Source organism: Mustela putorius, unplaced genomic scaffold, assembly GCF_011764305.1.
Source record: "Mustela putorius furo isolate JIRA1106 unplaced genomic scaffold, ASM1176430v1.1 tig00003962_pilon_pilon_pilon, whole genome shotgun sequence".
NCBI classification, from domain to species: domain Eukaryota; kingdom Metazoa; phylum Chordata; class Mammalia; order Carnivora; family Mustelidae; genus Mustela; species Mustela putorius.
The window spans coordinates 4,833,045-4,846,600 of NW_025422106.1; the positions used below are offsets into that span (position 1 = coordinate 4,833,045).

General features: G+C 44.2%; 1 protein-coding gene across 9 annotated transcripts in view; it reads right to left on the minus strand.

Annotated features, from left to right (window-relative positions):
- Positions 1 to 6,202: 6,202 nt before the first annotated feature.
- SPAG9 (sperm associated antigen 9) overlaps positions 6,203 to 13,556 on the minus strand; it is a 138,371-nt gene continuing 131,017 nt past the window's right edge. For all 9 annotated transcript variants that reach the window (XM_004764847.3, XM_004764844.3, XM_004764845.3 and 6 more), the window contains one exon: positions 6,203 to 9,817. In XM_004764847.3, coding sequence (XP_004764904.1) covers positions 9,702 to 9,817 — 116 coding nt within the window. In that variant the 3' untranslated portion in view covers positions 6,203 to 9,701. The remainder of the gene's footprint in view (positions 9,818 to 13,556) is intronic.

Genomic DNA, 13,556 nt, shown 5'->3' on the forward strand with positions numbered 1-13,556 from the left:
CTCTTCCCAGTTCAAGAAGAAGATGGACGCTCTAGGCAGGTTCAGGCCCCGGGGAACTCCACAGTGTCTGTCTTCTTCATTAAGACACGCAAGTATTAAGATCACAGAAGTCATGCCTTGATGCCTCAGGGACAAATCGGTGCATCGGGGCAGCTGCTTTGTACCAAGTGGTATAGGCTCCAGGAGTTCCACCCATTAAGGACCTGGCCGGGCATGAAGGCTACTAGCCCACACAACTGCACATGGCACAGACGACTCACCCCTGGAGAATGTTGCCTTGGAAGAATGTTGCCTTCGCGCCCATCCAAGCCCAGCCCTGGCTTTTCCAGGTAAGGAAAACTGAGGGTCCACTGTGCGGAGAGGACTTCTAACGGATCGAATGGCAGAGGGGGACTAGAACAATTCTGCATTGCGACTTGGTTTTTGAGATGCTGCTTTGGGCTCACAATGTATCACACCAGAAGGGTCTTTGGAAAGAAGGGCTGTCACCTGAGACCCCAGAAACATGGCCTTAATATGGGGCAGGATGGTCTAATAAACCCTCAGTTGAGCAAAGCCCAACACTGGGTCTCTAACTCAGCCAAGGCTGCCTCCAGGCATCTGCCCAGTTCCTGCTTTCCGCAGGCCAGCCTCCTCCAGGAAGGACGAATGCTCACGATACAACCCAGGATCGAAACTGGAGTCTTTTCTGGTGAAAAATGTGCCAAGGGGCGCCTTGGTGGCTCAATGGGTTAAGCCTCTGCCTTCGGCTCAGGTCATGATCTCAGGGTCCTGGGATCGAGCCCCGCATCGGGCTCTCTGCTCAGCATGGAGCCTGCTTCCCCCTCTCTCCCTGCCTGCCTCTCTGCCTATTTGTGTTCTCTCTCTCTGTCAATTAAATAAATAAAAATTTAAAAAATAATAAAAAATTTTTAAAAAATGTGCCGAACTTTTGCTCCTAGTACCTTTACTTACAGCCAAAGATAAACTCCCCAAGATAAAAAGGGGGAGTGCCTACAAAATAAAAAGCCTATTTCCACAGAAGCACAGCAGGCCAACACGCTGCAAAGGGCAGCAGCTGACCATTCACTCTGGGCTAGGCCACTCGTCTGCGCTGGCCAAAGGTCAGGGAAAGCAGGCTTAGGGAAGGAAGACAGGAAAAGAAATCGAGGCCTCAGCTGGCGGAGGATACTACTGTTTGTCTACTGTGGAGTAGTACTTCACGCAATCTCATTTCCCCTCCAACAACGCTGTGAACGACGTTTTTAAAAGATGGCTCCACTCTTTTTGAATATGTCTGCACTTGAGAGGTTCTGCAAAAATCTTAGCAGATGGAGGTTTGGGCTCTTACGTGGACACAGCAGTGCTCAGCAGCCTCTAACCCTTCTTGCCACCATTCCACACCCGGCTGCACACCTGGTGGTAATATTTTATTTACTTCCGTAGGTCTGCTCCCAGCCTGTTTACATGCAGTGACTGGAACTTAACTCTTACCATAAAACATCATGAGCAACAGACACTAAATCCGTATGTTTTGGGGGTATCTCAAAATGTCAAGCTTCCCACTGTTTCCACCCCTCAATCTCTCCCTCAGCGTGCCTGCACAGAATGAACTCGTAGATGCAAGAGAGACCATGAGTCTCCTGGTTGAATTTTCCTGGAGAGCTCCCTTTTCCTTCAGTTGGGGAGGGCGGAGCAACAGAGAATGTTATTCCCTAAAGCTCCGATAGGTCCACGATACCTGTTTCCTCACCTACTTCTTTTAGGACAATGTCTAGAACACTTATAAATAGACTGGAAATAGGATTCTGCATTAGGGGGCGCCTGGGTGGCTCAGAAGGTTAAGATTCGGGCTCTTGGTTTTGTCTCGGGTCATGATCTCAGGGTTGTTGAGATCGAGCCCTGGGTCGGGCTCCGCATTCAGCCGGCAGTCTGCTTGAAGGTTCTCTCTGCCTCTGTGCCTACCCCTCCCCAAAATAATTTCTCTTGTGTTCATCACATTACAAAACAGCCAAACAGACACCATACTACCAACAGCATTTGCTCCAACTAACGTGCCGCCACCATACCTAGGGCTCCACTTCATCCCATGTCTTCCTCCCTCTCTCACCCCAAGCTCCCTGAGGGCATCTCCCTCACCGTCCTGCCCTGGCCCTGGGAAGCTCCAGTCTGCTGCCGGCTGCCCAGCAGGGGCAGGGGGGCCACTGGTAGCTACCACAAGCCATGACTTCACTTTGCCATCACAAGAACCCTTTGGGGTGTTCCTCTCTTGTTCCTTTAGAGCAAAGGAACAGGTCAGTGACTAGTGAAAGGTCACAAAATCAGGCAACAGGAGACCAGAATTCTAACCCAGGTCGCCTGACTTGAGACCTGTCTTCTCCCAACCCTCCTGCAGGAGCCTCTAGTGAGGGGTTGTCTGGTTATACCCCTGGCTAGGGCCTAGATCCTTTATTCCTCTCAGCCGGGCCTGCTCACCACGGGGCAAAGGCCCCTCCTAGGGCCAGCTGGGCCTCTGGATCACCTGAGAACGATGAATTCATGAATAAATATTTTCAGAAAACCACTGGATGTTCTGCAAATGCAAGCCAGTCATGGTAACATCTGAAGAGCTTTTAAAAGTTTATTTTTATTTTTTAATTTTTTATATTTATATTTTTTGTATTATTATTTTTCCTATGAAAAAATAGCCTTACCAGCTGCATGAGAGATGAATATTCCCTTTATACTTTTAATGTAGCCGTAAGTTCAAAATACCCTAAGCTTCCACTATCCATGAGTCAAAAAGTAAAGAGTAATGGGCTGAGCCTAAGGTGGGGGAGCCTGCTGACAGGTCACCACGTGCTGGCAAGCAGCAGCTAAGAAAAGGGATGCCGGGGTGGCAGAGCTGGTTACGCATCTGCCTTTGGCTCAGATTGATGAGGGAGCAGGAGGCTGGCTGAGGACAAAGCAAGAGCTGGCGCCTTGCACCCCCTCTTCACCCTTTCCCCTCCATAAGTGTAGCATCCCCAGGCAGCCCTGACTGCCATGAACAATAAGCAAATAGTTAACTTGCAGAGCTCACAATCCTACTAGACAGGAGTCTCCCTTGGCTTACAAATGTTCTAAATCTCACTAACAAAGACGATTGATAGCAGGATTGTGACACCCCACCAAAAAGTCTCCCAACTATCTTAATGTTAATGGCTGGTCTAAAGACAACATTGATCCAGCAGCAAGGGCAAGGCCTCCGGCAGGCCTGGAACATCCTGGCACCTTGTAGGCCCTCTTTAGTATATGAAAACTCCACTGAAACCTCCCTTCCCCTCACCTTCCCCCAACAGCAGGGCATATAACATGCCTACCCTCACAACCCGGGGCAGCAGCAGCTCTGACTGCCCACGGGTCCTGTCCCCGTGCTTTAATAAACCACCATTTTGCACCAAAGATGTCTCAAGAATTCTTTCTTGGTCATCGGCTCCGGACCTCAGCCCACCAAACCTCACCTAGGTTCTAGAACTTCATCATATGGCTCCCGAACGTGGGGCTGTGAGTCTTTACATTTGGACTCTGAGCTTCGGTGCAAAATTGGTGAGTACTTTCTTTCCATTTACTCTGATTTCAGGGGCTTTTCAAGGAGTATGGTCTTATTGGAACACTTGCATGTCAATTGCTCAGGCTGTAATCCTCTAGCCCATGGCTACTCTATGGGGAGGAGAGCGTCTGCCTTTTGGCTGTAAGCTAGTACCCTGGCCGGAATGGCAATAAGACCCAGAAACTTGATGGCCTCTCTTTATTCCTGTTCTTATAGAAAGTTGTCTCTCTTGGGCACGGGACAGCCAACTAAGTCACCAGGACGGCTGCCAATCTTAAGACTCCCGTGTGAGGTTTCCTCCTGATTGATCTAATGTGATCCCCTCCACATCCCTGGTCTAGCCACTTCTGGCTCCGGACCTCAGCCCACCAAACCTCACCTAGGTTCTAGAACTTCATCAAGATCATGATCTTGAAGTCCTGGGATCAAGCCCTGCGTTGGACTCCCTGCTCCGTGGGGAGTTTGCTTGTCTCCCCCTCCCCCTGTTCATACTCTTGTCTCTAGTAAGTAAAATCTTTAAAAAAATAAAAATAAAAAAGGAAAGAACCAGCTAAGAATGAATGCTCCTGGAAAACAGATGTTTGTGAGTCCAGCTGGGCTTGTCCCTCTCATGCAGCTGTTCCCAATGCAAGGCTCCGAATCACCTGGGTAACTGTTTCTCCAAACACTCTAATAGAATAGGACCCCCTCCGGCATGAGAGGAAGGAGGAAGTGATTTCCAGAACTAGCTATAGCAGGCAACTCCGGCCATACCCCCCCTCCTGGTCTGGTGGAGAACTGCAGCCACTACAGGAAGTTGCCAGGCCCCCAAGCAGGGCCCTGTCACTCTACCCCTCTCCTGGCCTTGAGCCTCAGATCAAACAGCAACTACTTCTTGTCTGTGGTTGGGAGTCAATGTTCTGCTGGGACATGAAATCGAGAAGCTGAACTATCTGGCTCCTTGCATACATTTTAAAGTCATTAAATTCCCCTCACCAGGTGTCTGGGCCTCATAGGGGCCTGGGGCAAGCAGGTATGGTTGGTGTTTTTACAGACAACACATTGAGACCAGTTAGAGCCAGGCTCAAAGGGGCGAGGGCTTTTTGGATTGCCTGGATAAATCCCCCCCCCCCACCCCCGCCTTAAACGCATGAGAGACCTAAAGTTCAAAGATGTTCAAGCAGTATTCCTCAGCTTAAGCCGCAGGTCACACTTACCTATTACACTTCACAGATGCCTGGGTCCAGGCCCGCAAGAGTCTGAATCAGTAGATCTGGGGTGGAATTTTATGTCTTTCTGAGTGCTTCTGGGCTGCTGTGTTTAAAGTGACTTCCCTAGGGTTTCTATAGGGGCAGAGCCTGGCCAGGTCTAGAGCCTTCTTTCCTCCTATATACAACTATGTGTCTAAAGGAAATGAGTTTAAAACTGAACAGTACAGGGGCACCTGCGCACTCAATTGGTTGGGTGTCAATTTCAGCTCAGGTCATGATCTCAGGGTCGTGGGATCCAGCCCTAGGTCAGACTCTGTGCTCAGTGTGGAGTCTGCTTGTCCCGCTCCCTCTGCTCCGCCACATCCCTACTCCTGCCACTCAGTGCTCTCTCTCTCTCACTTCCTCTCAAATAAATAAAATCTCTAAAACTGTATTATTACAAAGTATTTAAGACATTCTGAGAAGTTGCCTAACTACAAAAACTTTCCTAACATACTTGCCCCTGCAGAAAGATTAAGCTTGTACCCTCTGTGGTCGCCAGGGCCATCTGGCCTAGGCAGACTGGGAGAGGCCCGAGGGCTGGAGGAGGGGGCCCTTAGGGGCTCCAGCAGCTGCGCTCCCCTAGCGCTTGGATCACAGGCCACAGTCCCTGTGCTGAGGTCAGTGCTCCAGTCCTGTTGCCCCAACAAAACTAAAGTGAACGTGTCCTTTCCTGTCCTGCTTCTCTGGCTTCTTCCCCGAGACTGGTAGGATCAGTAAAAATGACTGAATGACGCTGGAGTTTCCAAAACAATGACCTGGCAGGCCCCAGAGGACTGAGGGGCAGGAAGGTAAGGTCCTGTAAAGCAGGAATGAGCCAGACTATTAATTACACTCCAGAGCATCTGACCTCCATTGGACAGACAGCTGTGCCTTCATCGAGTTAACTACCCTATTAATATGCTGATCAGGGCTACTTTTACTGTCATGTCAGAGCCCCATGTTTCCTGTAAACAAAATATACTGGATTGGACTAAATGCCACTGCATTGAATATGGACTCACACTGTGCTACCACAGATGAGTTCTATAATCATCCTTCCTTCCAGAGTCTCCCCCAGTCAAACAGGTCACAAAAAAGCACACTGTATTATTAACATCTACATTACGGCCTGACTCTCATTACTGACTCAGCCTGGCAACTGGTATGCCCTGTATCATATGTGGGTTGTTACTCAGCATGCCCACATTTCTAGAAAGCCCTATTGTCTATTACTCATATCTCATTTGAACATGTGAACCAGGCAGACATGTTCTTCATGTATTCCCCACTGCTCACCTTCACCAGTGCCGAATGCTGACCATCCTTGCCCTCAGAAATGCCTGCCGTGTTTGACGGGGGAAGATTAATAGACTGTTGAACAAAAACCAAGTTCAGGCCCCTAGGAAAGGCAAAACCAAAACAAAATACACTGGGCCTCATACATGTTTCATATACATATTTATATATATTTTTCATGTACAAAGTTACATTCCGAACCCCAGGGGTTCCATAATAGAAATAAATACTGAAATAACTACATTGCTAATTGAGCTTTTTGCTCATAGAAATGAAGCCTCAGCCTCTAAGAGACAACAAGTGGGACATTCTAGAACCCATTTTTCAGATTATAGAGGCCAGGAAAAGCCTGGATAAAATGTCTAGGACAAAAAACAAATTCAGAACATAAAATGGTTAAAATATATTCAAATATATTGAGAAATGTACGACAAAATTAATAATAAAAACTTAATTTTTTAAGAGAAAGAAAAAGACATTTAGTGTTACAAAATAGCATAACCCTGTTAGAAAAGCATTTATGATTCCCACATTTAATTCTCTCTTCTCCGCTCTTCCCATGTTATAAACTGGGGCCAAATGAGTCCCTTTCTCAACATGATCAATTAAGAAGAGCCCTAAATCTGCTTGAGTCCTTTGGTAACGATCATAATACTCACAAGGAAATAAATATTCAGTTCCACAGCATTTGCAAGAAAGACGCACATTCTTTAGGACAGTTAATATTATGAGACAACTGTTTTGCTTTGTTTCGTTACTAAGGCAGCCTATGTTAAAGGGTCTATTCTCAAATTTAGTTAGACCTTTACAAAAAATGAACAATACAGCAACTGAGAGAATGTATTTTAATCTTCTCTATGCAAACACACTTAATTTGAAAAGTTATGTGCTGCATACTTTGTGCTCAAAATGTTTTACACTCTCAACAAGCTGCATCTACTAAGATATTTCGTTCCTATTTAAAAAATTCAGATCCACACAGGTTGGAGAAAAACACTCTCAAAACGGTGTTCTTCAAGAATATTCTCCCGCTGCCTCACGGGGATTTCAACCTGCATTTCATAGTGAGTGTTAGGTTGGCGTACAGGAAACTGACATTTTTGGACATCGGCAACGGTTGTGCATCGGCAGTTTCACACGGGTCGACCTTATACATAACCCGAGCATAACAAAACGAGAACGTTCTCGGGTATCCCTTATTTCTTCCAACCAGGGGCATTCTATATTTTTTTACACGGAGAGACCAACCCAAGGGATTCGAGACTCTTCTCTGTCCTTGAGTTGGTAGGTACAGGCAGTTTATTCCCACCATTTTGCTGCTTTCGAGAAGCTTACATTTTGGTTATTGAAGTGAATGTTACCACCCTGACCAAAGTGAACATTACAAGAATATAAGCCTATTACTGGGGAAAAGGGGGAAGAAAAGCAATCTGTAGAAAATATTTAAATGAAATTAAAAATATAAGGACAAGCTCTTAAAATAACTCATACAGTAATTTCTGTACTCTCTCTAGTCCCTGAATTAACAGGGCGACAGATAATCTGACTGCTTTAAGTGAAATAGCCGCACCCCTATATTCCTTATGTTAAAGCCAGTAAGTTCAAAAAGACCAGTCTGAACCATTGTAACATGTCTCCATCTTTCATCTTTAACTCCTCATTTCCCAGATTACATTTGGTCATTGAAACACGGTAAGAGACTGAAGAGCAAATGGGGTCTGACTCTGGGATGCTTACTTCTTGGGACTAATATTCCCAAGCACTTTGGTGTCTCCTTTTTGTGAATTTATACAACATTCCCTGAAAATGTTTAAAATTGTGGGCTTTTTGTTTGTTTTTAGGTATTGCCAAAAATGGCTCAGATTTAAATTAAAAACATAGCTTCTAAGTCACGGATAAGTGGCCCAAGTTTTGATGCCTTGAAAAGAAGTGACTGAGTAACTCAAGCAAAAAATTATCCTTTTAGTACAGCTTTCACCAAAGGCGCTTTCCCTTCAGGCCATCTAAAGTGGCCACAACTTTACTGAGTACACGATGTGCTTAGAGACACATGTGGCCAAACGGATCCAAAGGCCTCCTCCAGCTCATTAAATCCCACGTATTTATGATCCAGCTGACTCTGTAGATGCTTGAAGGACAGTGGCATACTTTTTATAACTAAGTCTCATGACATTCAGAAAGAACAAATCCCTGGCACGTTAAGAACACGTACACGGTCTCAGGCCTGTGTTTGCTTACTTTTCCTTCAAGACGTCGTTCTGAAAACTGGGGGTCTTTCTTCAACAGGCTTAGATTTTTAAAATAACACTTAAGTTTATATTTAGTTTTGCTTCAAGAAATGGTAAATCACACATTTTCAAGAAGCTGGAGAGGGAAAAACTGCAGCATAATGATTTTTGAAAAACTTACGAAACAAGAAAATCAGTTAAACCCAGACTTGGTTTTTTAAGCGGGGTCCATGCAAGAAGATGAACATGTCAGCTTTTACTCTGGTATCTTGGCTTTGTCTTCTTTCCCTTCGTAGTTTTCCTCTTTGAAGATGGCATTTTAATCTCAAAAGAGCACAAGAGCTTAAAGGTGGCATTTACATACAAAATATCAAGTGCTCGCTGTTCTGTAATTTTACACAGAACAAAAGAAAATACTGTTTCTCACCGAATCCCTTATTCGGTTCATAGGCCACTCTATCACTACTGCAGCTTTGTTCTAACTCACTGGTAAGACCAGTACGAGAACAAATGGTCAACAGGTGAATTTTTACATGGAAAAAGAAAGTCAACCAACCACCACCATTCACAGGATGGTGAGAGAGGAACCCAAAACACAATTTCCTTTAAAATAAAATAAAAAAAAAAATTCTCCCATTGTTGAAGCGATCTTCTGAGTCTTATAAATAATAAATGTTTCAGACATGTCAGTATGAAAATGAGTGAGACTAGTCTCAAAAAATAATAATAATCAGAATATTCAGAGAGCAGGCCTCATAAACATTAGAGCTCTAATAAGTCAGAAACAGGAAACTTTTATTTAAATAGTGTAGTCTTAATTTTTAATATAAAATCCCCCCAAATCTAATGAAAACAAGGTTTTATATACCATATAAACAAGATTTGTCAGATTTGAAAGTGAAAGTGAAAGTAATTTACAGTTAGCTTTTAGCCCCCTGGGACATTTAGAGAAGTCCTGATAATCCATCTGATCCTAGTTTGTGTCAATTTTATGATACATTGGGGAAAACTTTAGTATTGTACTTAATGGTACAATTTCACTTATCAAGTGTTCCCATTAATTCCATTATTAGTGACAGCTAAAAAGTGACCCCATCAAACAAAGTGAGTGATGTGAACCGTGGCAGAGTGAACCACACTGGATTGCTCTCTATAAGTCACCAGCTGGCCTCGAGGAAACATTCTTTGATTTGTTCCTAACGCGCTGCAGTTGCCTAGAACAGTGGCGCAGCGACACAGCTCGCTCCCGCATTGTTATGGTAGGACAGGCTCTGTAATGTAAAGTTAACAGGGGAAAATGCTCACACAGTATGTGGTGAAACTTCTTTCACAAAAAGAGCATTAAATAAAGGGGCAAAGGGAAATGAAACCATGCAGAAGAGACAGCTGCCCCGTCTCCACCTTTTTCCGACGGGCTCACTCACTGCCGTACATCACTTGCCACACGATCAGGTGACTCCTTTCTGCTTTGGCGACAGAAGGTTCAAGTGGAAGATCCTCTCCAAGAAGTTCTGATTCTCCACCTTCATCACCTGGGGGATGGTGACAGGAGCTCAAGTTAGGCTGAGCATAGAGTACACAGGCCGACAGCCAGTTATGTCGTCGGTTAGTCTGCATGGTTAGTCTGCAAACAGGACACACAAAGCTTGGCCGACGCCCATGGCAGAGAACACGGTCCAAGAAATGCCAGGAGTCAGAACCTTCACTTGCCCAACTTCTGAAAGGGTTAATTCATTCTTCAGATTACATTTATAAAAGCAAGCTTACTGCACGACATTAGAAACTTATCCCAGTGTGTCTGCATACTGAGGTTAACAGAAATGAAAAGTGAAGAACGCAAAGCTGTCCAACCCCATGTTCATCCAAATGGACAGTCTTCCCTCATTTATGTCAAACTGAGAAGTGAGACGAGATAGGCCTATAAACATGGAAGTGTGGAGACAGAGCCCATGCACCCACGAACTAGCTAAACCCAAACAACTTGTGGTTGTTGTCAGTGACAGTAAAGCTCTCCAATCAGAGATAACCCAGAGAGTCACATGGAAATAGAAACTGACTCCCTCCAGCGCAAGGAGTGGCAGATTTATCACTCAATATACTGAGTTTTTTGTTTTTTAAGATTTTATTTTATTTTTTTAAGATTTTATTTATTTTTATTTGACAGAAATCACAAGTAGGCAGAGAAGCAGGTGGGGTTGTGGGGGGAAGCAGGCTCCCTGCTGAGCAGCTTGATCCCAGAAACCCGAGATCATGACCTGAGATGAAGACAGGGACTTAACCCACTGAGCTACCTAGGCACCCCAAGATTTTATTTTTAAGTAATCTCACACAATGTGGCACTCAAGCTCGCCACCCCGAGATCAAAAGTCACATGCTCCACTGACTAAGCCAGCCAGGTCCCCCTATACTAAGTTTTTTCTTCCCATGACTTTCAAGATTAGGACAGATTATGAATTAATGGTGTATGGTGGAGATGAAGAAATGAGGCCAAAACCACAGACAGGCTATAGGTTCTTCTAGAAATAGTTGAGTCAACTGGATAAATGAGGTCCTGGTCAAACATACTGCTCTCCAAGGCCCAGTGAAAGCAAACCACACTCCTCTCTACAAGGTGCATCCCCGGTTTTGTGATGCAGAACAGGGTTATTCTGACAGAACTCAGTGACAACTGGCCTCATGGGACGGATTCTTCAGCAGAATCCTACATACTGGGGTGCCTGCAGCTCAGCTGTTGGGCGTCTGCCTTCAGCTCAGGTCATGATCCCAGGATCCTGGGATCGAGACCTGCATTGGACTCCCTGCTTAGCGGGAAGCCTGCTTCTTCCTCTCCCACTCTCCTTGTCTGTGTTCCCTTTCTTGTGGTCTCTCCATCAAATAAATAAATAAAATCTTTTTTTTTTTTAATATTTATTTATTTGAGAGAGAGACAGTGAGAGAGAGCACGAGCGAGGAGAAGGTCAGAGAGAGAAGCAGACTCCCCATGGAGCTGGGAGCCCGATGTGGGACTCGATCCCGGGAATCCAGGATCATGACCTGAGCCGAAGGCAGTCGTCCAACCAACTGAGCCACCCAGGCATCCCAAATAAATAAATAAAATCTTAAAAAAAAAAATCCTACATACTTATACACACATACAGCACACATATACACCAAGGGGTAAAGATACCCTGCTGATCTGCTAGTTTTGCCGTGTGTCTCACCTGAATTTCAGCTGGGCAAAAGAAATCATTGGTAATGTCAACTAGCAACAGTGGCAGAGAAAAAACTTGAAAGTTGGCACTTGTCAAGAGACACATGAAAGAGTACTCAACATCACTCGGCATCAGGGAAATACAAATCGAAACCACAATGAGATACCACCTCACACCAGTCAGATTGGCTAAAATTAACAAGTCAGCAAACGACAGGTGTTGGCGAGGATGCAGAGAAAGGGGAACCCTCCTACACTGTTGGTGGGAATGCAGGCTGGTGCAGCCACTCTGGAAAACAGTATGGAGGTCCCTCAAAAAGTTGAAAATAGAACTACCTTACAACCCAGCAAGTGCACTACTGGGTATTTACCCCAAAGATACAAATGTAGTGATCCGAAGGGGCACATGCACCCGAATGTTTATAGCAGCAATGTCCACAATAGCCAAACTACGTAAAGAGCCCACTGACATCCACTGACAAACAAATGGACAGAGAAGATGTGGTATATATATATACATATACACAATAGAATACTACTCAGCCACCAAAAAAAGCACACAAGCAAGAAAGAAATTTAAAAAAAAAATTTTTTTTTTAAGATTTTATTCATTTATTTGACACACAGAGAGAGAGATCACAAGTAGGCAGAGAGATAGGCAGAGAGGCAGGGGAGCAGGCTCCCCGCTGTGCAGAGAGCCCGACTCGGGACTCGATCCCAGGACCCTGGGATCATGACCTGAGCTGAAGGCAGAGGCTTAACCCACTGAGCCACCCAGGCGCCCGCAAGAAAGAAATCTTGCCGTTTGCAACGATGTGGATGGAACTCGAGGGTATTACGGTAATAAGCGAGATAAGTCAACTGGAAAAAGACAATTATTGTATTATCTCAATGATATGTGGAATTTAAGAAACAAGACAGAGGATCATAGGAGAAGAGAAGAAAAAAATGAAATAAGACAAAACCAGAGAGGGAGACAAACCATAAGAGATCCTTAATCTTAGGAAACAAACAGAGGGTTATTAGAGGGGAGGGGGGCGGGGGGATGGGATAACTGGGTGATGGACACTGGGGACGGAATGTGTTGTAATGAGCCCTGGGTGTTCTATAAAGCTGATCAATCACTGACCTGTAGCCCTTACACAAATAATACATTAGATGGTAATTTTTTAAAAAATGAATATACCCTAAAAAATATATGATTAGAGATCAATTTCCCTGTGAAAACAGTATCTACTCTGTAATTCTTCAACATTTATTGAGACCTGCTTTGTGAAAAGAATTCTTTACAAAATGAATTCAGCAGTTTTGGATATTGTTTGTGCGTAGTCACTTAGCTTTTAGGTTTTCCTGATCGTATTTTCTTAATCTCTATAGTCTTTGGTTTTTTATTCTTTTTAGGCATATTAAAGTATGAACATTACTCAGTTTTTCCTTTATATATTTTAATATTTAGTTATTTGTAAAACTTATCTGCATATTTTCTTCTATCTTTCTCTAGCTTATTAATTTTCTTGTCGTCATTTGCATCTAATCAGTTATTAAACCTATTGATTAAAAAAAAGAAAAGTTGGTACTTTTCTCTGTAGGCCAAACTCTCTCTCCCTAACCCTGTGGCCCTTTCATAGCAATGTCAAACTGTGCAGTAGAACATGGTCTCGAAGACTCAAGACAAAATCAAAGAATGTAAAAAACTGAGTTTGGTTTTTAAATTTTAAAAAAATTACAATGAGGGGCGCTTGGGTGGCTCAGTCAGTTAAGTATCCGACTCTTGATTTCAGCTGAGATCAAAATCTCAGGGTGGTGAGACCAGCCCCATGCCCAGGGTGGAAGCCTACTTAAGATTCTCTCTCTCCCTCTACCCCTCCCCACCAAAATGAATAAATAAAAATCATTCAAAAAAATAAAAAATTACAAAGGTAATGACAAATTAGTTGGCTGAGATCAAAAGTTGTTGGTATTTGAGTTGTTTTGTTTTGAAGGTTCTGCTGTTTAGAATCACTATTTCCTAGGGTTCTACATCCTACTTAATTAAACCACTAAACTAGAAGACTGGTGGTGAACAGGTGGAGGGGATGAAG